Here is a 23,528-nt window from a genome sequence, read left to right as displayed (position 1 = left end):
TTTTGATGCCTTTAAACATGCAAAACTCTGAAGTCACTATTTTGAGTCTATATTGCTACTCTTGTATGTACTCCTACTTTTCCCAACTTGATAATGCACACAACTGTTCTCTTAAGTCATTCTCAAGTACTCTTCAAGTCACTGAAGAATCAGTGTAACAGTACTCTTCCTCCCATTCTCTTTCTTACTAGCATTCTACACCTTTCTGCAGGAACTATACCTCACCTGGATTGCTGAAGTATTAACATCAAATTTTCTGAATATAGCAAAGGCTTCTTCATATAGTTCATTGCTGATGGCAATGTTTGCAATATCTGGGGCATCATAGTTATCAAGTCGATTGATATATTCCATCACACGAGTGCGGTCAGCCTTAATGGCAGTCAGGATCAGTAGATTCTGGAGATTCCTTTGGTGAACAAGATGCATGTTATAAGCAAGTGCTACCATGCACTACATAAGTGACATGTACGCTAGCAGAGACCGTTCAAATCCAAGTTGATGAGTACTGCTATTTGCCCTCAATAAGGAAATTGCCTGCGAGTATATCCCTTCCTTTTGACACATCACTACAAACTGAATAGCATGAACCAGTTCTGCTCGTAAAAGCACTGAGCTCCTCAAATTCTGCTTTTTCACCTGTGTACAGCTGTGTACACAGACTGTATACAGCTACTTTTCATAGTGCTTAGGCCACAGAACCAATAGGCGCAAGAACTTTGGTCACTTAACAACCTAAACAGACACTGAATAGGCTAAGCCTGTGGGCATGGCTTTCCTCTTACCTGTGTTCACTGAATACAGAATTATCCAAGACAATCTTTTCCAATAACTCAATCAATTCATTAGGCAGGTCAGCAGTCATGAAGGCCTTCACAGTAACAGAAACCTCCTCTGGATCCTGTGTTTCTGATAAAGCTGTTTGGACAACCTAGAATTCAGACAGCATTAAGTATTTGCCCCAAATACAATAGTTGCCAACCCATTCTGGCAAAGGCTTCAAAATTTTAGTAGTAGTTATTCATAGTCAGCAAAGAAGAACTATTCTTGTGCTATTTTAATAGCTATAGCTATTAAACTCATGCCCTGATCTGCCTTAGAAGAACATTCACTATAGATGAGTCCCTGCATGGGATGGAACAAGAATAACTACTGATAACTATGACCATAAAAAAGCTCAGAGTCACTTGCCACCCAAACTCCTAACAGCTGCTGAATGGTTGAGACAGGACCTCAAAGGACCTCAGGGGGGAAGACAGACAAGTCCTTAACTTTCCAGAATGGTTCGAGTCAATCTGAGGTCTCCTCATACTGATGGAGTCCAGTCTTTAGTCTTTGCACACTACCTGGTCAATAAGCTGCCGCCTGAATGGATTGTTTTCCTCCAGAACATTTGCCCAGAGCTCAGGATCCTTCCTGCGTACCAGATAGCGAGCCTCACTCTTAAACAGCGAGTTCTCATTGCAAACCTGAAGGAGGAGAGAGTTATGAACACCGGAATTAAATATGAATGGCTAGTACCACAAGACAGTTTTAGCTAACTATGAATCAGTCTAAGAGACTGACTAGAACTAGTTGCTGACCATTGCTAAATACCACAGACAAGTTCTTACCCAACCTCTGATCTGGAAGGCTCATGAGAAGGTCTCCAGCAGAGTTTCTATAGCTTCTCTTGATATTGCCGGAGACAAATACTGTGACAGTAGCTTCACAGTAACTATTTGCTTCTGTTTGGAGTGAAGACCTGCAGAAGCCTGAAGAACTTAAATTTTAAACCTAGAAAGGGAGCCACTTGCTTGGGCAGTGTTAAGTAGTAACTTTAAGGAATGGTGCTGCAGTTTAAAGCTAGAAACAAGTTATATATCTGATGTCATTAGCTTTGTGCTGGAAGTATTCAGAGTAGCAGGTGGCTGCATCTCCCCTGTTAAAATATTAAGCTTAAGAGGGCAGATTAAGTGTGGGATCTCCCATAGGAGGACAGCAAGGAAGAGTTATGAATTATGATCCTATTAGTGCCGCTGACTTCAAATTATCAAATAAAAGTGTAGAATCCTGAAGGCCTACTCTGTTTTCTACTAACAGGTCACGTTCTGTTAGTACCAGAATTAGCTTTTGGAATCTCAAGTACTTTGCTGTAAGCAGATTATTAGGAGTAGCCTAATAGTCTCAAAACTTTGCTTTATAATTACCGCATCTATTAGTTATCTAGCTGCAGCCTTGAGCCCTTTTCTAGGGGGACACAGTGTCTTAAGAATAGTTCTTACACGAGGAAGACCTTTCCCTCATAAGCAGGAACACTTCTTCATGGCATCAGATCAAGGAAGAAACTGGTAACTGTCAGGTTTTTACGGTTAGCTGGAATGCCAGAACCTATCCTAGCAAAATCACAATTCAGAGCCACCTTTGTAACCTGAAATAAGAAATAGGCTGAACTTTGCCAGCTGTAGATTTTAATTTTACAGCCACAGAGGAGTTACTGCTTCAAAAATAGTTCTTTCAGTCTGAGAGGTCATCCACTTCTAGTGGCAAGTCTAGATTATGCCATATTCTAACACCCACAAGAAGGGCATTGCCAGAAAACGGCATTTACTGCCTTTAAACAGGACAAAAAACAAACGACTCCTCTTCCCCCTACACAGTTGACATTCTTTGCATATACTAGTACAAAAGTGCAGGTAGGAGGCAGAATGTTTTCTTTCATAGCAGACACAGAAACGGCAAACTGACATTGAATTCTGTCGCCTAGTTTGAGACTAGAATATGTTTGGAGAACCTTGTTAATGTGACTTGTCCTTGAACTTCTGAGGGAGGTTCAAGGAATCAAAAAGCTTAAGATAGGAGAGGAATGCTATCTGAACAAGTGCGTGCAGTTTGACTGTCAACATCTATTTTCCTCATTTCTAATCAAGTATTAGAGCAACTCTAAGGCTTAATTACAATGTGGAAAAATTTCATCTTTCTTCCCATTTTCTACCAGAAATTTCAGGAAAGCTTCTTCTTCTATTGTAGGGTCAGAGTAGATGATGACTTGTGCCTTCTGCTTTGACCAAGTGTTCAAGGCTTGTCAAAAAAATTAAGTTAACAAAGGTTTAATAAGTTAGAACATTAATCAGTTGGGCCCAGATCTAAATTTGAGCAGAGTTAACAGATAAAAGACATGAATGGTACCTTAAAGCTGTAGAGCTATATAATTTTAGTTCTGACATAGCGTAAGAGTTGCTCTTGTTAGTATATAAATTATTGTCTCCACGTAGGCCAATCCTTCCTACCTCAATTCCCACGTGAGACTACAAGATAGGATCCTGCAAGTGTTAGACAAGGTAGGCTTCCACTTTAGGTAGCAAGAACTGTAACATGTTTATGAATGTAGTTTTGCTAACCTTTATGAGTTCCAGATCACACTGCCCCCTCTCATAAGCAACGCAGGCCAGATGAGGGTCTCTCTTTTCACAGTATTTGCCTACTACACGGCTGTCATAGTAAGGATTCTCACGAAGGAACCGCTCTGGATTATTATTACTGTCAATGTAGATTTTTGCCAAAGCATTATGAGTGGCAGGTTCTTCACAGCCTTCGTGAATTCTTGATTCAAGCCATGGCAACAGCAACTTAAGCCTTTGAAGAAGGAAACAGGTTTACAAGTCAGAAGAGGCACACTTGACAACTATCCAACTTCCCTTCAAGAAGGTCTGCTAGTCAGACTCAAAAGCAGATGTAGAACCACATACTGATTTTTAATAGGTCTTAAGTGAGTGAAGGTCAAGTCTGCGGTTTAAAGTCAGGGAAGGTAGCAGATAGCACTAAGCTTTGTCATCTTGCCTTACAACTCCCATTCTATTAGCCAGCTCTTAAAGCTATTTGTTCATTTCACAGTTAACAACAAACTAATTACACAAGCTGCTGTGTACCTACAGTGAGACTGCAAAGACAGTTTTATCCAGATTTACTATCAAGGCAGAACAGTCACATTCCATGAACGAGCTCTACGAGAACCTGGAGTTCAAAAGCCGCATTATTTACTATGCGGTGTTGTCAGGCATTCCTATACAGCCCAAGTAATCAAAAAACTTGCTCAAAAAGACTAAGCTGCATATAAGAGTTATGCCCTGCTTTACTGTAGAAAAGTATACCTCATCAATCAGTGCTGTAGAAAAGTATAGATCATCAATCAGTGCTGTACCATTCAATGGAACTGCAGCCAATTTAATCTGGATATATACTACATTCAAGAAATCTTGACACTAGGGTCTAACATATGGATTTTTTTGTTACCGGTTTCTTTTTTCCACTTCAGCCACCAGCTCATCTGTTGAAAACTGCCCTCTAACCACCATGATCAAGTTCTTAATGACATCTTCAGAACAATCCACATCAAGAAGTCCTCCAACCACAGCTGGTATACGGCTGGGATTCACCTAGAACAAGCCACCATCAAAATTAGTTATCATTAACCTATCCCTAGTTCTCCTTATTGGGAAAAGTAAGTTTTTAGTTAGCTATTAAACATCCATTAGGCTACGCTTCAAACCAGAGCATTTTTCAAAGCACTAACCCATTTGTATACAAATTCCAGGAAAGACTGTACCTATAGGTTTGTCTGTAGCAGACAAAAGCTCAGTGAAGAGCCTCTGTACTAGAAGCATCAAGATGAGCCAACAACTGAGGTGCTGAAGATTGTTTTGGTCAGCTTCCTTTCTAAGGAAGGAAATACCAAGAGTTTAAAACTGGATTCTCCTTACCTTCTGCACATAGATCTCTATATACTTCTGCAGGTTATTGCGATATAAGTAGAGCACCAGGTCATGAACAAAGTCAAATCGATCACAGACAATGATGAGAGGAAGCTGGTCCGTGAGCTTTGCCTCCTGTATTTTGTGCAACAAAACTGAGTAAGCAACCATCATTTGTCATATAGCATTTTCACGAAAGGCAAAAAGTCTAACCAACTTCTCTCCCACTAGAAGTCACACCACATTCCAACTTAAGACTGCCATGTGGACAACTGATTTCAAAACCAAGTAATCAGCTATGAATACCGTGTGGCCAGTCTCTTAATACTGAGTTTTATATTTAGTCTCTTCAGCATATGTCACATTAGGCCCTACATCATAAGCTTCAACATGACTATCTGCATATTAATTCACAGGGCAGCTGCTGGGCCAGAAGTGTTAACAAAACAAAGTGAAGTAGCATTACAGAATCCCATTTCACTAGTCAAAAAGCACAGAAACCCTTCAGCACATAGCACAAGTTGACTCCAGTTTTAATAAGCTTTGTCTAGGCAACATCCTTGCTAAATATCCTGTGGAATATTTCAGCATAGTCTTTGCTTCTGCTAAGCTGGATACTGCTATTGTTAGCTGACAACGTATTAATGGGGTTTGGTACAAGTTAGATCATACAGCCTAGTTTTAAAGGAATCGTGGGTCTAGGTCTATTTTTGCAGAGATAGCCCAGAATGATCTGTTATACGCCTGAAATAGGATAAGGCTCCTGTTCTACTTTCTAGAAGACTACTTACAGCAATGCCAGCTAAACGTTAAGTTGGCATCTCCATTCATTCGAAAACTACAGTTCAACAAAAAATGTAGAAGACAGTTCAGTTTATTGGACAGAACATTTACCTTCAGAAAGTTCTTCACTCGTTCTGGATTATAGCAGTTACTTTCACGGCAGATCCTTTCTACTTCCTTTATCTGACCAGTCTTGCAAGCTGCCTGGATATACTTGAAATGGACATCTGGATCTTGGCTGAAGTTTACAATGGAACCCAGGAAATAGAACAGTCCTAAAAGAAAGATTTTATATAGCCAGAAGTGCAAGTGAAGCAAGTGCAGACTGTTCCAGGCTTTAGCTTGTAGCTTAGTTCAGTACTGCTAGGAGAGCAGCTTTCATTCAACTGCCAAAAGATCAGAAGTTTTTTCCTTCTTTCAGGTTTTGTCTTTCCCACCGTCACCCAAGAGAGTTAAACTTCGTAGTTAAACAAAGCTATCTTGTGATGAGCTCAGCACTTCACTACACGCCTAAGATCTAGCTATCTTAGCTGGCCCAGCAGCTATGTGACAAATATCTTGCCAATATTAGTATTAGTTTCAATTGGACAGCACTTCCAGGAAAGCTGTTTGCCTCTAGTACTATACCTTCATAGCTTTTGAAAGATTCAAAAAGCTCCACAAGAGACTGGGTGCCAAGTTGCTCATGGTATTTAGAAGCTACTTGCACACAGAGCTGTAGGTTTTGCCTGATATTGGCGGACAGCATGGCACGCAAACACTCCACAGAGTCTTCAACCGAGAGAGAACCAAAGAAGTTCACAAGCCACTGCAAAGAGAAAGAAGTTTTACTCAGTAACTTATACAGGATACAGTTAACTTCTAAAAATATGACAGCTAGACAGAGTTTCTATCCCAGCTATTACAGAAAAATCTTTCGTGTACTAAGAATGGAGTTTTGAAAGGAAGCATACTCAACATCTTTACAACTACAATGCAGTTTAAAAATAAGATTTGAATTGCCCACCTGGGAAACTGAGGGCAGATTAAGCCATCAGTAGTGCAGATTAAGGTTTAATCATTAACTGGATAAATGCTCTTTAATCACAGCCACATGAACCGCTTAGGTACCTCCAAACCATCTTACAGCTGCTGTAGGGAATTTAGCCGCCACAAAGGCATTAAGGAGTGGCCACTTCACCCCTGAACCTTATTTATTTCACTTGCTTTCTCCACAGAATGGACCTACCTCAGGATTCAAGAGGTGAGTGTGAACAACAGCACGTTTAATATCATAGAGATCTGTGTAGTGTTCCAAAGCTCGCTGGAGCAAGCCCGCCTTTTCACACAATTGGGCAATATGAGCACGATCATAGTGTGTAAACATTTGGTTTCCAAGGATGGCATCTGCAACCTAGGGAGATTACATTTTATATTCAGTCTATTAGAGAATCACAGCAACTCAGCCTAAACGTTTAGGTCACAACAATTACTTGTCAGTAGCCTTTGATGTTGCTAAACTATTTATAGGTATCAGCACCAGACATCAGATTCTCGTCTGATTTTCTAGATCTGAAGTTTACAAGCCTACTACTCTCTTTTCTTCACTTTTTAGAGGAACTAGGTTGATAGTCTTACTTGTGGGGCATGAATCAAATTCATCTCCAGCAGACGTGTCTGAAGGTGGCCTTCTGCAGGGCGGTTATTCTTCAGAGCATCCAACAAAAAGGAAGTGCACTGCTGGATAAGACTGTTCTCCATGAATACATCCACAATCTGTTGAGATTGGTCAAGTCAGAGAAGGGAGTCGATATACACACTCATGCCTATTTTTATTTGTACACAGTAGTGGTCTGGTAAGAACACTAAAAAGGCAGTTCATCACAGCACATTTCAGTATGCTATGTCCCTTGTTTCCACAGCATTACTACCATGATAACACAGAGACAAGTTTTTACACTTTTCTTTCTGTAGATTCTCTAGAATGCAAGGAAGGCATTACTTTGAGCTATTATGTCAATTTTTTGCCACCCACTATTTAAGCATGGCTTGCAAATCCCATCCCTCCTCTGTTCAGATAGAGGAAGTATTAGCTTTTCTTACAGAAACTAAATAGCTTCAGTTATTTAATAACTTATACTGTTGCCTTATTTCTCTGTCCATTCACCTGAAGCAGCCTCTGGGAGCCAGCACTCAGTTTAAATTTGTTTGTCCATCTTCCTGTAAGTTATCTGAACAACAGGAGTTAATGTATGCTCAGTTAGAGCCAAGACAAGAGCTTTAAGTGGATAGTAACACTCATTACTGCTTAGACCAAGACAATAACAGATTCATTATCAGGATTACTGTGATAAGTCAGAGAACTATTCAAGTTCCACAGGAACTTTAAAACACACTTGCCTCTAGAGACTGAATGGTAATCAAACTTAACTAAGAGTTTAGTCAAACTTATCTAACCAAGCCAACTAGAGACCTGAATTGGCCTTACCAGTCTGCAAAATGGTACTATGCGATTACCTCTGTCTAGAAAGAGACCAGTACTCTTGTTGTAGGCATCACCTGGTTAATGTTAGCCAGTGGCTCCTCATCCTGTACCAGCATCTGAGAGAACTGCAGGCCTTGCTCTGGACTGACTCTCATCACGCTTCTCAGTAAGAAGATCCAGTCTGGAGTATAGCCAACCTAGAATTTTCAGCAAAGACATCAGTCATGCGTGTCTAGGAGCTTTAAGCCTCTTTTAAGCATACAGATTCTTCAGCATGGACATTATATTGTTTGGGCCTGCCATGCCCAAACCCCCATCTTCCTGTATACCTCAGGCAAAAAGATTGCTTGGCTATTGACAAAAAAAATTCAGCATTCACCTACTAAGTAACTGAATTTGTGCTAGGGCATTTTTATTGCTAGGCAAGAAAAGGACTAGGAACAAGCACTTCAGTCTGAAGGCACTATCAAGCAAGACCCTACGCTTAAAGGGTGGACATCAGGCAAGCTGTTTTGTAACCAGTCAGAAAAAAAAACCCCGTCTGATGCATTTAGGAAGAGTCTTATCTTCATCTTCTAGAATTAGTCTGAGCCACTGTGAAGTATGAGTTATTCTGTATAATTTTGGATGTTCTAAAGTTAACTATTGCAGGCTGCACAGAGCTTATTCATACACTACTATCTGCACTATTAAAATGAAGAAAACACTTGTTTCTCAATCTTAGCTACTTATCAGTTTTGAGTGACAGAAATTAAGCTTATCTTATGGAAGATAGCTTGAGAATGTACAGGTTAAGCATAAGATGAGTCTACTATATGTGATAAACAACTTCACCTTTTTAGCATACAGCACTATTTTCTGGAATTGACCAGTTTCAGCAAAACACTGAATGACTTTGTTTGGCACATTAGCACGAAGATAGACACTGAGTGCAAGGGTTGGGTCAGCTGTCTTCACCAAGTCTCCCAGCTCCTCTGAGCACTCCAGCTGAAAAGTCAGAAGTGGTATTTTGTCAGGCAGAGTAGATATTCATATATTTATTATTAACAAAAGTTATTGTTCACACTCAACTGTTACAAGGCAGCAGAATTAAGTTAGCATCATGATCCAGCCTACCTTGTCTTCCTTCAGCCACTTCTCCAGAAGCTGCTTGCGGCCCTGCTGTAGTACAGGGCGACAGAGTTCTAGAGACTCAAACTTGTTCAGCTGTCCTTGGTCAAGCAATATTCCAAAGTACTGGAGCAGGGGAGACGCCTGCCCAGGCTGAGCTGGCACACTCTGGAACTTCCTGATTGTATCACTGGTACGCAGAATTCCCTGAAGAGGACCAAGATACTAATTAAACACTGCTCTACTGCGAGGTCTGAACAGTGTTAGTCAGGAAGAAGAAAAAAAAAAAAAAAGAGAAAAAGCTGTTAAGCTGAGCTATACACTAAGGCACCTATTTTAAACCTGTTAGGGTACAGATCTTGGTTAAACCCAAGCCACCGTGATGTTCTAGCAAGAGGTCAGTGACCCCAACAAGTTAAGTCCACGTTTGGAAATGATATCAGATGCTCCTTGATATGATACAGGAGAATATAGAAGTCAGGACAAGCAACTCAGCTGCAGACAACTAGGGCTAGTACAACACCACTTCATTTGTGTAGTGGTATACATTTCATTTGTGTTCATTTCATTGTAGCCAAGTGCTAAAATGCAAGTGAATGTTAGCCAGTGGCTCCTCATCCTATATCAGCACCTGAGAGAACTGCAGGTCTTGCTCTGGACTGACTTGCAATCACCCTTCTCGGTAAGAGGATCCAGTCTGGAGCATAGCCAACCTAGAGTTTTCAGCAGAGTATTTTCAGTAGAGTATAGGAACTAAAGCAATCCTCATAACTTTAGCATTGGAGTTGCTTACCTTTGGTGCAGATGCTGCTACTTTAGCAGCTTCTGCATAGCTTCCTTGAGCAAATAGTGTGTTGAACTTTCTGGCAAATAATTCCTCTGCCCCAGCTAGATTACTACGGATAGCCATACGCAGACCCAGGTCAGGATTCTGGAGAACATTAGTAGCATAGTTCACAATGTTATCTTCCTCAACACATACAGAAAGCACCTGGAAAAGACACAAGACAAATCTGAGAAATACTACCCTTTATAGATCTACTGTTATTTACAACATCCAAAGCTGCAACTATGCAGGTTGTCCATGACATCGTAGGTTGTTCAGAAAAACAAGCAGATTTCTTCCTCCCAAGCAGTTCTGTGCAAGTAGAGGTTAAACTGATCAGTCAAGTAGTTGCTTTCTTCCATGAACTTTATTACATTTCATACAAACATTAGAAGGCTCAAATACACATTTCTGGATTTGTTACCTGTCCTTTTTTGTTCACACCAATAATGCCTGAGGTAGGTTCATGAGGAGCTGTGACAAAGATAGTATCAGCACTAATACGGTTCATGTAGATGCACACACCAGACTCCAAGTCATACATATGAATATATCCATACTTTGTGATCAAGTAGATTACACCATGCTTAATTCCAATCTGTCAAAAGATAAGTGTTACAGTCTTAGTATGGACTACCTTTAAAAAAAAAAAGAAAAAAAGAAAAAAAGAGAGAGAGAGAAAAAAAAAAGAAAAGAAATGAAACTCAAGACAGTTGCCTTTAGCCTTGTGACAGGACAATACTGCAATAACATGCCTTCGCACTGACACTAGTGACAAATATAGCTTCAGGCTTCTTCCTTGCAGACTTGGAAAGCAATGAAGAGCTTTTTTGGCCATTTAGAGCTATAGTTCAACTAAGTAGAGAAGCTGAAGGGAATTAAGACCGAGTAAGGTCGAATGAGAAAGGTATGCCATAACTAGCATTCTAGTCTGGATATGCCAATACCAGTTTCTATTCAGAAGTTAGTGTGAAAAATCCCATCTTCTTCCAGGAAGGCCTACCCAGAGAACCAGATGAACCTCAACCAAGCTCAGATGTGGAGGAGTCCAGTGTAGCGGTCAAGTCACTTAAGTTAGGGATGCATTCAAGTCAAGCTGATCTTCAGCTATAGAAGTACTTCGTATCAGAATTCTTCAGCATTCTATTACGGAAGCCTCAAGCTGGGATACAGAGCTCCATGAATCCTGCTACAAAGCAAGACAGCTTGCTTTGTTCACCTAATACAGCAGAACATCTTTTGGTTCATTTATGAAGCTGGTCTATTGGCTTTGCTTGCCAATATGCTATGAGATAGGTTGTTCTTCATGCATAACATCTGGTCTTGCAGACATAGCGAAGTTTGGTCAAGGCAACCAGTTATGTTCTTTCCCTAAAGACCCCCCCACATTAATCTATAAAAGTGCCTTTTCTCTGCTACTGCTCTAGGAAGTGGGCTAATATAGAACTTCCCCCTCCTCCATCCGACTGTTATCATGACATCTACTGTAGATGAGATGCCACTTTCATGCCCAGTTATATTAAGTATGATAATATTCCACTATCTAGAACCCTGTAGTAGGCAGTTCAATAGCTTGAAGAAGTGGAAGCACCTGCTACAAACAAGTGTAGTAGTTTAGAAAGGAACCATGAGTTAAGGGACTGCCCAATAGACAGACTGCTTTCAGTACTCTGTGTCCAATTACTTTTGGACTGCTGGAAATATAAGGTAGTATAGAAGCTAATCAAATTTAACTGTTCAACAAGAGGTCTGACAGATACTGGCAAAATCCTACTAACAGACACTGTTGAAGGTCTGGGGGGGTTTTGTATATAAAAATCTACTCTACAGGCCTAAGTTGATGTAGCCAGATATTGGAGCAGCTCGCACATTTACATTTAAGTTACCATTTTAATGTCTAAGCTACCTTCCACAAATCTCTATAGGAAGAAAAACAGAATGAATAGCAGAAAATATTCTTTATGGCAGAGATGCTAGCTACCTGTCAGGCTATAAAGTTGATTTTTTTGGTAAAACATTTACCTGCATTGCCACAGGAAAATCTGTTTGCGCCTCAGGTGGGAAAAACACATCAACAGCTTTCTTAACAAATGGCTGATTTCCAGTAGCTGGCTGACCCACTTCAATTATGTGTAGCTAGAAAAAAAGAGTGCACGTCACAAGATTGCCTGCAAGTACATCCACACATGAAAGAAGCTCCTCTTTCCAGACATACTACCCAAAGTCACCTGCCACTTGGCTGATGAGTATCTGCCCAGTCCTGAAGTAGCAGTCTGGAAAGTAGTGCTTCAGATTAGTTGGACAAAGTTTTTCAGAATTTGCTAAAACAAAGGCCAGGAAAAGTTGAGGAAAAAACATGTTTTCTGTGACAGTAGACTGTATATTCTTAGTCCATGACACGCAAAAAACTTGAACAAGATGTTTGAAGTAAGACTTGCTGTCAATTACCAGTAATTTGTGCACGATAAGACTTGAAAGCATAATACCTTTCAGTGTTACCTCAGCTCTTTACAAACTGCCAGCAATTATACTGTACTGAACTGCTACTGAATTTCACTAATAGTTTGATGCAAAGAATCAACAGTATTCAGGCTTACCTAGTCTCTTCTGTAATGGATCCAAAACTCAATGACAAATGGCAGCTTAATAACAAACAATTTTGTATGAACAGAAGGTCACACGGGCTACGAATTGATGCTTCAGCACCCTTAGCATGCTTCTCATTGTGTTTTTATTTGTCCTTATGTCTAAGTCCCACCCAAGCAATGTAGATTTTTTGCAGTTTTTACCCCACTGAAAGAAAGCATTTTGGCACCAACTAGCCCGATACATGGTGGGCACAGTTCACAAGCAGTTCCTTAGACTACATACAGTGAACTGTGCAGTCACTGAAGTTCTGGTTGTACTAGATTCTGCTACGTTTTAACAGTCAAACAGTTGCAGAGTTTACCTTGCCCCCTGCAGGACTCCTCACAGCAAAACAGAAGAGCGTGGAAGGTTTGGCATTTCCCTCTATTTTGAATTCTGCAAAAGCTGCTGCATGGCCTTCTATAGGTTGTGAGACTTTTCTATCAACTGAGTACAGCTGCATTGCACCAACCACACGATTTTGCTAGAAACAGGAGGAAAGAGCAGCTTTTAGAGATAAGATTTTGAATGTTTTATAGCAAGACCTATGGGATAGTGAACGAAACAGCAGTAAGCGTTCCTCATATCCCCTCCCACAGTGCTTTAATTACATTAAAAAGTCAAGTTATTCCTACTCAACAGGTATTTTTGAAATTTTGATCTACAGAAAATAAAATTAAAGATTATAACAGCTGTTAATGAAGAAAAGCGAGGCCAGTGCTTTCCTGATCATTTCCATAGTATACTATTTTCCAGGGAACTTACCTGTGCTGAAATTCCTATCAGCAATAGCCATTTTTGATGTTCGTCTGTCCTGTAATTGATTATTTGGCAGCCTGCAAGACTTGCATGTCTATCAAACATCTTTTGGGGTTGAGATTCTCCTTCCATGCTCCAGTGGTAGACTGCGGTCTCTGTCACCAAGGCAACTGTATTCACAGATATCCATTTCCAGAAGATCACTTCCTCTGCCATAGTGTGGGCTTTCATTTTACTTTTCATCTCAATGTTAAAGATCTGAAGCGTCTTCCCAGCTGATATGACAAAACCCAAGAAACATCATAGATGCAGTTACTACAATGGTCATCCTGTGGTTTGCCTACTTACTCCAGTAATGTTAAAAATGACGTAGTGTCCTGTCATATCTGACTAAGCCTCCTTAACTCGCATCAGATAAGATCCACCGAACTCCTCAGCCTAGAAGCAAAGTCTTCTTCTTATGGACAATCCAGTCATCAACTGACAAGCATAGGTATTTCAACTAACTACAAAGTTTAGAGAAGAGAGTTTGTCTTGTGTAACTTGTGTAAGCTCTTGTTAGCAGCACTGGTATACTAAGTTATGTCTGTCTAGTAAATGATATTCAGTATTATTACTAGAGAAAGTGGCTCCCATTTATGTCAATTTAATAACTGCTTTAGGTCACTTGGACTGAGTCCAACAGCAAGAGACTTGCAACAGCTCTTGAAACAGCTGAAGACTGCAGCTTCCATCCTATTTCTGTTGAAGAGACTCCACACACAACTAGGAGATAGACTTTGTAATATGACAAATGCCTATTGAAAAAGACAGAGTAAAAAGGTCAGAAAGTTTATAGAAAGTTTTGAAGCTTTAGTTCCAGTTGTTTCATGACACGGGTAACTGTATAACAGATTTAAGTTTGACTTTAGTATTCCTTTTGAGAGAAACTAGTAAAGGTAGACTATTAAAACTAATGCAGTTGAAACAACCCAGTGAGCTGAACACTCAGAGAATAAGACAGTCTATTATTTCAGGAAATCAGAGTGATGTTTTACTTAACTGCAGACAAAACTCAGCTTTAGGAATATTGTTTTCTGTTCACAAGACACCCACTCAGACTGCTAGAGGATTAGCTTATAATACCATTAATCCTATCCACATCTTAGAAGTGTTTTCTGTGCTAGTAATCCTTCAGAAGTTCTACTGCCAAACTCGTAGATGTCCCTTCTACTGGGAAGTCTTGACAGATGAAGGCTGCTGTCCACTGAGGAGTTACTTCCAAGAAATACTAAGCCCAAGTTAATACAAACTTTACTGCTCTACAAGGCCCTAGCATAATTTAATTAGCTTAATATAATCACTTCACTATATAAGTGTCAAAAGACACAAACCTAGACTTCAGAGCTCCCACATGCAGCATTTATGCTCGCTTCCAAGAGCAACTGCATAAACAAACCTCATCACCTAGTTCCTAGGACAGTTTGCCAGCTTGCTAGCTTTTCTGAAGTTTTCCTGAAACCAAAAGCAGCCCATTTCTGACCATCTTGCCACCTGCTGTGTACAAAGTTACTGTATTGTACAAATGCAGTAAGCCCAGGCCTAACATCAGCTGTAAAGTGGTAACTGTCCAACTGCTCCCAACAACTTGTCCAGCAGTAGACTGGTGCTGTCAAGGCACTGATATTGGAACTAGCACACCACAGCCTCTCATATAGAACGTGTGCAAGGGTTCTTCTGGAGGAGCCCTAGTCACCATTGTCTTAAACAGGGGTTCCAGTATATGCATACAGAAGCTGCTCTGGAAGTCAGTCTTCCTGAAAAGGAAGCAAGATGTCCCTAGTTTTGAGAACATACAAGAGACTGATAGGCTCAGTGTCCTACTAAGATGAGCTAGAAGCTCGTGGCACTCTAGAAATTGGAAACAGCTTTACAAGCTTAGTCAGCCAGGTAACACTGGATGACAGAGGTCATAGCAGTATTATTCCTTAGGTGAAAAAAAAAAAAGAAAATGCAAAGTTTAGAGCTCTAAACTGTAATTAAAATAGCTACAATAATTTAGTAATTTGGGTAAGAGCAAGCAGAACCTGCTATAAAGCCACAAATGGCGAAAGCAAGTGCTAAGATTGAGTCTTCAATATACTAGAGTGCTTTCTTAGACCAAGATGAGATAAAAAGCTAAACTTCTTACATTTTCCTGATCTCAGACTACTCTATACAAGTGGAGTCAAGTAAGCAGATTCATTTTTGAATACAGGCACAAGAATTTACATTTCAGTTCACCAGAGCATGAAGTTTCTCCATTCTGTAAAGAATGGAAGCACTCTCAAGTGCTGCATTCTCCACTTGCTCACACAGTTTGGGGAGTACTCTCAGTACAGAAGAAAGCAAGAGAATCATAGACAAAGCATAAAATTTTATACACCAGGAGAATGCCACATGCAATCTAGAAATGAAATTGTGCACACTGTATTTCAGTTTAACTCATTAACCATTTCATTTCTTGCTTCAGAGTGGGATTATATGTTTCTTGCTCAATAATCCTCAGATTATGAGCAACTCCCAACCATGGCACATACACTCACATTATGCAACAGTTTGGACTACTGAAGCCTCAGTCAATCAGCAGGGAAAGTCTGGAGTGACAGACTAACTTAAACTGTATCTTCAGTGCAGTTGACAGCATGCTGGCTTTATTCCTCCTCTTTTCCCCACCACCCTTCAGTCATTAGGTTATGCATACAGTAAAAGATCATTAAGTTCACAATACCTGACAAATGTGCGTGTCAGTGTGACATCATACACTTAACCACATCTGTTCGGAGAACAAGCTTATTCACTCCGCATCAGACAATACTCTTTTTGAACAAGTCTAACACTGGCAAGAACAGAACTAGATTATTAGAAGCTGATGATAACTTTAGTTAGTAGGTTAGTTTTAAAACTAACCTAAAGGATGCTGATAGTTTAAGAGCTAGATAAAGTTCTGCTAGTACACAAAATCCACTTTCCTTGCCAATAAGGTTGGTTTAAAGGGGTCCAAGATTAAGAGCAGTGAATTCTAACACACCTGGAATTGATCTTTTCATTATTACCTCTATCCATCCTCCAGATGGGGCAATCCTCAACAAGACATAAGCATCTTGCTGAATTGCAAGTGTCAGCTAAAGTCAAACTTTAACAGATTAGTTTTTCCCTAATGTCAGGATAAGCCTGAGATCAAAGACAGCAGTTACAGGTTTTGTGCCAGTTCTCAGAACAGTAATTTCTTGGACCCCTAAGTAATTTCACTATGACTTTTCACACTGAATACCACACTTAGGCAGAAATGAATAGCACATAGGGCATGCTAGTAGAGGTCTCTCATAAGAAAGTATTGCAACTTGGTTTTGTCTACCAACTGTACTATCATTACATACACATTACACACCACTGTCATACACACGCTGTTGCCCTTTACTTGGTACAGTCAATAGTCAAAGCAACCAAATTAGCAACAAGCCAATGGAGAATGTTTTCACTGTAATACCAGTTGAGGATTAAGATCCCCATCTGGCTATGAAGTGAACTGTTAAATGGCTACCTCAAAGTTCAATACTTTTTATGAGATTAGACAATTCAGTATTATTGCACATGAAATGTCAGGATAAAGTTCACTCACCATCTGTTTAGACAAGATGCAGGAAGAAAAGTACAGTCAGTAACAGATCAGTTATTGAAATTAAACACCAGAAGTCACTGATTTAAGAAAAGAGTCAGAAATGCACTAAGGATTATTCTTAGAGTTCAGGTAGCCCAGAGCCAAGGTCAACACCATAGGTAACTGATGAGCAGAGGTCTTTATCTTCAAGATCTCATGACTGCCAAACTTAAAGTGTTTGTAAATTCAGGCTTTAGCAGCTACTGGCTATCCTTATGCCATTTTGTTGGTACCAGCTAAGCTCTTCAGAGCTACAAAAAAAGGTTAAAGGACAGAGCAGAGAGTAAGAGTGGCTCTACACCTCCATTCGTCTCTGCACCAAGTATCCAGTATGTTTACAACATCTGTTTCAAGAGAAAGTACACCCTACATTGGCCTGGTCCTCACTGAGGATGGGCTTGGCACTGTAGCCTCCTAGCATTTCAAACCTACCTGGAGGAAACAAACCATCCAAAGATTACTGAAAAATCCATTACCAAAAATACAGTATGCAAGTTCAGGAAAGAATTCTGATTCCAATGTACATTCTTAAAAAGTTTGCACAAGCCTTAAGCTTAAGAGCTCACTTAAGCAGCAGTACAGCTAGATGGTAGGGTTCAGACTACAAGAACAGAAGGCTAACTCACCTTTTAGCGCAATTACTTTAGAAGCTGGATTCATGATGGCACTTTCAGCAGAAATTGGACGTCTGATGGGTGTTGTTGGATCACTCATATCAATTATCACCACTTGTGCCTGCTCTCCCACTTTCTCCCTGATGCAGATGAACTTGTCAGATTCCATTGTTAGGGTGCTGAATCCAATGTTTGCTGGGTTAATGCCCAAGTTTTGGAGCTAGAAAGAGGGAAAACAGCACTTTATTACCCTTCTCATGTTGATGGTCTGTCATTATGCATAAAGTTCCAGAGTGAAATGCAAGACAGACATATTTCCCTTGGCAAGGGTATATATTCTGGAACAATAATTTGTCTTCTAATTCTTTGCTTTAAATCCTGTATGTAAAGAACTACAGAACACAAGTCAAAAACATCCCTAAGTGAATCTGCTCTTTTTGCAGCTACTTCCTGCTAGCCCTCTTCCCACTTTTTCTGAAGTAGTCATAGAGAAACATTAACACTAAGGTTTACAGAGGATTTCAGAGCCTTAGAGGAAAATGACAGTTTATGTACCACTAATTCAGTTCAGCACAACTTTCAATGGCTTATTTCAAAAAGTGGAGTTGTGTTCATTTTGCTTCTTAGGGTCTAATTCTTACCAACACAAGCTAAGAGACATGTTAAAATCATTGCATCTCCCCTTGCCTAAGATGGCATGCCATTTAGCTTTAACAGCTTAGAGATTTCTATATTCAGATATTTCCCCCCCCGACTTTATGTCCAATTCTTAAAACACTATGATACCAAGTACTTAGGATAAATGACTGAACACCAGTTATTCCTAATGTAAATAAGTTGTTCTATATTCAGATATCCCCCTGCGACTTTATGTCCAATTCTTAAAACACTATGATACCAAGTACTTAGGTTTTATGACTGAACACCAGTTATTCCTAATATAAATAAGTTGTTCTGTGCCACTGAGTGGACTGGCCTAAAAGATGATTGTTCTTCATTTTCATCTTTCCGGAATAACTTTGTTTCCATCTATTTCCAATATCAGATTAATAGAAAGATGGCCATGAGCTTCTACCACTTTGTTTCCATTGGTCTACAGTAAATCAGATTTACCTATGCAGCATGCATCATGGACATGGACGCAAGATACATTTTATATAATAGTAATTGTGGCATGCCTCAGCACCTGCTTTACGCTCCAGAGTAGCATTTTTCAAGCAAATGAATTTTATCAGCTTCACTGAGGCTTGAGGCTTAAGAGATTAACCTGTACTCTCTTTCAGTGCACTGGAGGAGGGAAAGAGAGGGGGGGGGGGAAAGCCTGCCCTCAAGCAAACAGTTGAGTAACTACTACTCCTTAGACTCCTTTCATACTTCCCACCATTTTTTTTTTAATATAAAATAGGCTAAAACCCTAGGGCAACAAGTCATATGATGGTATCACAAACATTTACTATGTTTTGATCTGGCTGATCATGGCTTTTTACAGCTTATGTATAGCCACTTACTAAACCATAAATTGGGTATGTAACAGATATCTAGAAGTGTCATGTCAGAGCTGAGCCTAAGAATGCTTCAGGAATTTTTTTGGTCTGCAGTTCAGCTCATTACTAATGAAGAACTATTCAATTCAGTAACTGCTAATCTTGACTTACTAGAGTTTCAGTAGCACAATACAAGCCAAACATATGCATATGTAAAGAGATGCTTACTCCTCCCCAAAAATCTCTCTCAATTATTGAGACCCATTCAGCTGACTCCTCACTTTAGAAGTACTTTGATATGAGCTAGTTAAGTATGAGGCGCATTCATGCCAAAAGATAATCCATATTGAGTCTATCCAATCTGGAGTCCATCTAATCTGTCATAAATTACAAACAAAATTCACATCACAGGAGTGGTCAAGATATTTAACTGAAATACAGCCAAGCTCCTAAAACTGATTTAATTAATGCAAACTCAGATAATACTTTCCGAGTGCTGGAATAGAAACAAAGACTCTTAAAACACTTTTCCAGTTACACTTTAGTTTAACATCCTTTTCAAGAGGCAGCCACTTGACACTCTAGATTCTATACGGTAAGAATCTTAACATTATCTGTCGACTTCAAGTTCAGCTTTAAGTCCAAAGTTATTCCCTTCAACTTCTGGTCCACACTGAAATACCACATTTCTCTAGCTAGCTTCACTAAGAGAAATAAGACCTTGCATCAAGTTTCAGTATTATAACTTAACGTCCGGTTATAACCGTCATAACAGCCAGCAAAGCTTTTGGAAACTGTAACACTAAATGATACATGAGTATCACTGCCATCCTTGCTATTTTTATGGGAGTTGGTCACATCTTTTAAAGGAAAGATGCCAATACTTCTTAAAGGATGTTAATGCAAATACAGCAAGCCTTATAGTGAATGAGGCAAAGTTCTGTACTTCAGCAGTCTGGAAACACTGGACTTTCTTCCATCAGGGAAATAGTAAGCATCTTCCTCAGAACAGGTCTGGTCCTGCAATATGGAAGCAGTAAAGAGGCATATTCCTCATGACTATAGATTAGAGCATAAGCAAAATCCCTTTTCCACTAGGTAAAGGGAAATTAGCCATCATTCCTTGTACCCTGGATAGGACATACCCAAGAAGATTGTCTCAACTATGTTGTTCTGAAGAACATTCCCCCCTTCCTCATGTACAGTGTTAAGAGAACTTTAGTACAGGGGCTAGTATGCATTTAGGTATGTATCTTAAAAACCTGAGAAGCAGAAGTCTTGACAGATATCAGAAATAAGGGATATCAAGTGAGCTTTAAGGAACTATCATAACTTGACCTAGACTTGCTCACTGCAATTAAAGTCAAATTCCAGAATTAAGGCCAAATACTGCACAGTTTTGTCAGGTATTGCCTCAAGAAGAGGAGGTCATATAGGTCACTACTGAAGTTTGAATACATTAACCAGGGATTTCAGTTTATTTTTGTAGTAGAGTAAACATCAAATCTCCCACTTACTACTGAATTCTCTGAATTCTTATTTTTAATTGTGCTTCTTAGTCTGAGAGTATTGCTTACATACACTCACTTTCTTCTGGAAAGACTTGTAATACTAAATCCTGGTTTTTACAGAGATATTTACCATGACCAGAGCCTCTTTCCATAGTCTTAGCCCAAACTTCGCCTTTTGCTAATCCAACATATGAATCACTAAGCAAGCCCACACAGGTTACTTCAGACCTCACAGCAGAGGGAAGGTCAGCACGCTGTTCTACAAGCGACACGATCTATCGCCTCCCTCACCCCTCTCCTGCCCTAACACCTTTTCTGTACACTTAAAGGATCATCTTTGCTGTCAGGCTTAATGAATCAGTTAAAGATTTTTGCTTCCTTGATACCTACTATTACTGCAGGTCGGATGAGACCACTGCCTACCAAACCTACTTTTAAGCATCCTATAGGTACTGAGATCTTACTGACATGGTATTAACCTGAAATATATTCCTTAATTCGAGTGACAGCACGCAAGTCCTACCATCTAGAATAAACTATAACTGTTAATCTAAGGTTTAATAGTGATCTTTTTTCCATTCCACCTTACTGGTAGAGTAGTTTGTCAAGCAATATAGTGGAGACACTTTTACATCAGAGTTCTACTCAATATTGGGTTTTCTAGTGCAGTTCCCTTTATTTGCAACTTGTGGTTAAGACTGAGCCAGCACAAACCAACTCAGACACTGATGCCAACAGTCTTCAAACTAAGCCTATTTCTCTTATGGAAAGTATTTAAGTCTAACTTGTGTCTGGTTTAATACTGACACCCAAATACTTGGGACTTACTATCAGCTAAGTGCTGGAACCAGAATAATACACAGAACTTAAAATCCCTCCACAGTTCAGTAAAATATCCTATTTCAGTTTAGTGCCGTTCAGGATCTAGTGGAATTGTTTTCTATTGGCTTTTTTAAGCCTATTAGAAAAGAACAGGGCTTGGACAGAGGCCATAGGTATCTAGATTTTAAACCCAGCCTGCTAGAAACCCTGTAAGTACATGTATCATTTAAAGTGCAATAAAAACCAAGAACACAATACAATTTAGCTTTGAACATTTTATTTTGCTTGTGTGGCTATACAAAGTTAAGTCACAGCTTCAGTAAGGAACTGCATGTAGTCGGACATCTCCCAATCCTCCCCCTGCCAGTCTCCTACTGTAGTTCTTCCTGTCCTGGCAGGTGAGCAACATTAAGGCCATGCATGTTTCAGCTGTTGTACAAGACCATGGGCTCATAGCTCATAGTTGAAGTTGCAGCCACATATTCATCTTGAAAGATGCACCGAAATCCGCTCCTGTATGTCAAGTGATCAGCATTAGACCATCTATTCGATGAGTCTCCCTATCACATGTAGGGTGCTTTTCAATCCAGTGAGCAAATACAGTCTCTTCAACACTAAATAGCTGAATTAAGTCATATTTAGCCCTGCCTTTTTAGTTTAAGCCCAAAAGGAGTCATTTCCAGCTTGAAAATATCCTGAGTACTTTTAAGTCCACATGTCTAGCCAAAACAAATCCATGAAATCCATGAAAGCCATTACAGTTCAGGTCAGGTCAGGATTATTGCACAACAAATAGTAATTCTTGACAAGAACTCTCAGCAGAGAGTATTCAAATAAGATGAAAGTTGTTTTTGTCCAGAAGAACACAGATGTAAATTTACATCCCTTTTATATTTAAAACCAGGATGCTTTAGTTTCTCAGTGCTGCACCAAGGTGCATAGACTTGGACATCAAGAGTGTCAGCCATGCACAAAAGTTTTTCAGATTTTTTAGATTCAGATTTAAAATTTTCAGATTGGCTGTGCTTAAAGGCCCGTGTTCATTCTTCAACAGAGTTTAGAACACTGTTTGCAGATTCGTGTATGATCCATCTAAAGGCTGAAGCCCCCCAACCTGAGACTTTAGGTAACCAACTTTCTCTGGTGTTTGCTAGAGAAAATTGAAAACCACTCAAAAGTGTATGAAGAAAAGCTTTTAAGAGCAAAGCTACGACTAAGTAAAGGAAGAGTTCAATTTTAGTCAGAAAGTTTGTTCACTACATTCCAGGAATATTGTTTTGATTCTGTATACCAGCATGTTCAGTCTTTCATGACATTCCCGTTGTAAACTACAAACCCATTGGAAGAGTTCAGCCTGGTAAATAAGTTACAATTCTCTGTTCTCAGAAAAGTACTGAATTAGGAACCTGATTAAAACTAGAGTTGCTTAGGTACCAGTAGTTTAGCACTACAGCAGGACTAGTCTAGTTTGTAACTCCGCTACCGCTGGTGAGTCACTAATCACTTGGAGATAAAATACAAGTCCTTACCTTATTTCCTTCCCCTCTCCACTGCCTCTTGCTTGAGAGCTTGATTTAACTAAGATATCCTTGTCAGAAAAGTGAGATATAAGTTGGTTTTGAATTTCAGAAGACTCGTAACTTCAGATGTGACACATCTGAAAACAATTCTTCAATTGCATTGAGTAGAGCTAGAGAAACAGAGACTTGAGTTCATTCTCAGCTTGACCACTGCCCCATCAAGACCTATCTTTCTTTTACTAAGTTACTCTCCCTCTTTCAGTTTATATGATCATATAGGAGCTGGATGTACAAGCTACAGTAACTTCAAATTTAATTTGCACTGCAGTTGACAGTCTCTTCCTGCACAGGTTTAAGAAGCTACAGTTCACTCATAAGGACAACCAACACAAAGCAAAATGAGCTTCACAAGAAGTGTAAACAGTCTGCTAATCCTTACTACTCCTCCAATCTCATATGTACCAAGATTGCTGTTTCACTTCACACTTGTTTATCCACTTCCAGCTAGAAACAGCAGGAAAGGAGAGTTCAGTATTCAGTGCTACAACTTCTGTTTAGCTTCTTTGGAGAGCACTTTCTGCAACACTTGAATTTCTCT

The 23,528-nt window shown here is 39.7% G+C and overlaps 1 protein-coding gene across 7 annotated transcripts in view; it reads right to left on the bottom strand.

Moving 5' to 3' along the window:
- The window catches only part of CLTCL1 (clathrin heavy chain like 1), a 35,840-nt gene that overhangs the window by 9,949 nt on the left and 2,363 nt on the right, over nucleotides 1–23,528 (bottom strand). For 6 of the 7 annotated variants that reach the window (XM_062590486.1, XM_062590479.1, XM_062590480.1 and 3 more), the window contains exons 2-20: nucleotides 17,606–17,813; nucleotides 13,307–13,575; nucleotides 12,864–13,025; nucleotides 11,936–12,049; nucleotides 10,338–10,511; nucleotides 9,881–10,078; nucleotides 9,094–9,294; nucleotides 8,812–8,964; nucleotides 8,052–8,174; nucleotides 7,131–7,268; nucleotides 6,742–6,906; nucleotides 6,141–6,321; nucleotides 5,625–5,788; nucleotides 4,740–4,865; nucleotides 4,273–4,415; nucleotides 3,381–3,615; nucleotides 1,347–1,469; nucleotides 786–931; nucleotides 226–409 (exon numbers count right to left, since the gene is read on the bottom strand). In XM_062590486.1, the coding sequence (XP_062446470.1) occupies nucleotides 226–409; nucleotides 786–931; nucleotides 1,347–1,469; nucleotides 3,381–3,615; nucleotides 4,273–4,415; nucleotides 4,740–4,865; nucleotides 5,625–5,788; nucleotides 6,141–6,321; nucleotides 6,742–6,906; nucleotides 7,131–7,268; nucleotides 8,052–8,174; nucleotides 8,812–8,964; nucleotides 9,094–9,294; nucleotides 9,881–10,078; nucleotides 10,338–10,511; nucleotides 11,936–12,049; nucleotides 12,864–13,025; nucleotides 13,307–13,575; nucleotides 17,606–17,813 (3,207 nt within the window). Of the gene's footprint in view, nucleotides 1–225; nucleotides 410–785; nucleotides 932–1,346; nucleotides 1,470–3,380; nucleotides 3,616–4,272; nucleotides 4,416–4,739; nucleotides 4,866–5,624; nucleotides 5,789–6,140; nucleotides 6,322–6,741; nucleotides 6,907–7,130; nucleotides 7,269–8,051; nucleotides 8,175–8,811; nucleotides 8,965–9,093; nucleotides 9,295–9,880; nucleotides 10,079–10,337; nucleotides 10,512–11,935; nucleotides 12,050–12,863; nucleotides 13,026–13,306; nucleotides 13,576–17,605; nucleotides 17,814–22,939; nucleotides 23,101–23,528 lie in introns of all 7 variants that reach the window. The other variant, XM_062590483.1, reaches the window with a different exon arrangement.

The sequence above is a fragment of the Rhea pennata genome, chromosome 17 (genome assembly GCF_028389875.1).
Source record: "Rhea pennata isolate bPtePen1 chromosome 17, bPtePen1.pri, whole genome shotgun sequence".
NCBI classification, from domain to species: domain Eukaryota; kingdom Metazoa; phylum Chordata; class Aves; order Rheiformes; family Rheidae; genus Rhea; species Rhea pennata.
The sequence above is the reverse complement of the archived record's forward strand: the minus strand, read 5'-3'. Positions and strand labels throughout refer to the sequence as shown.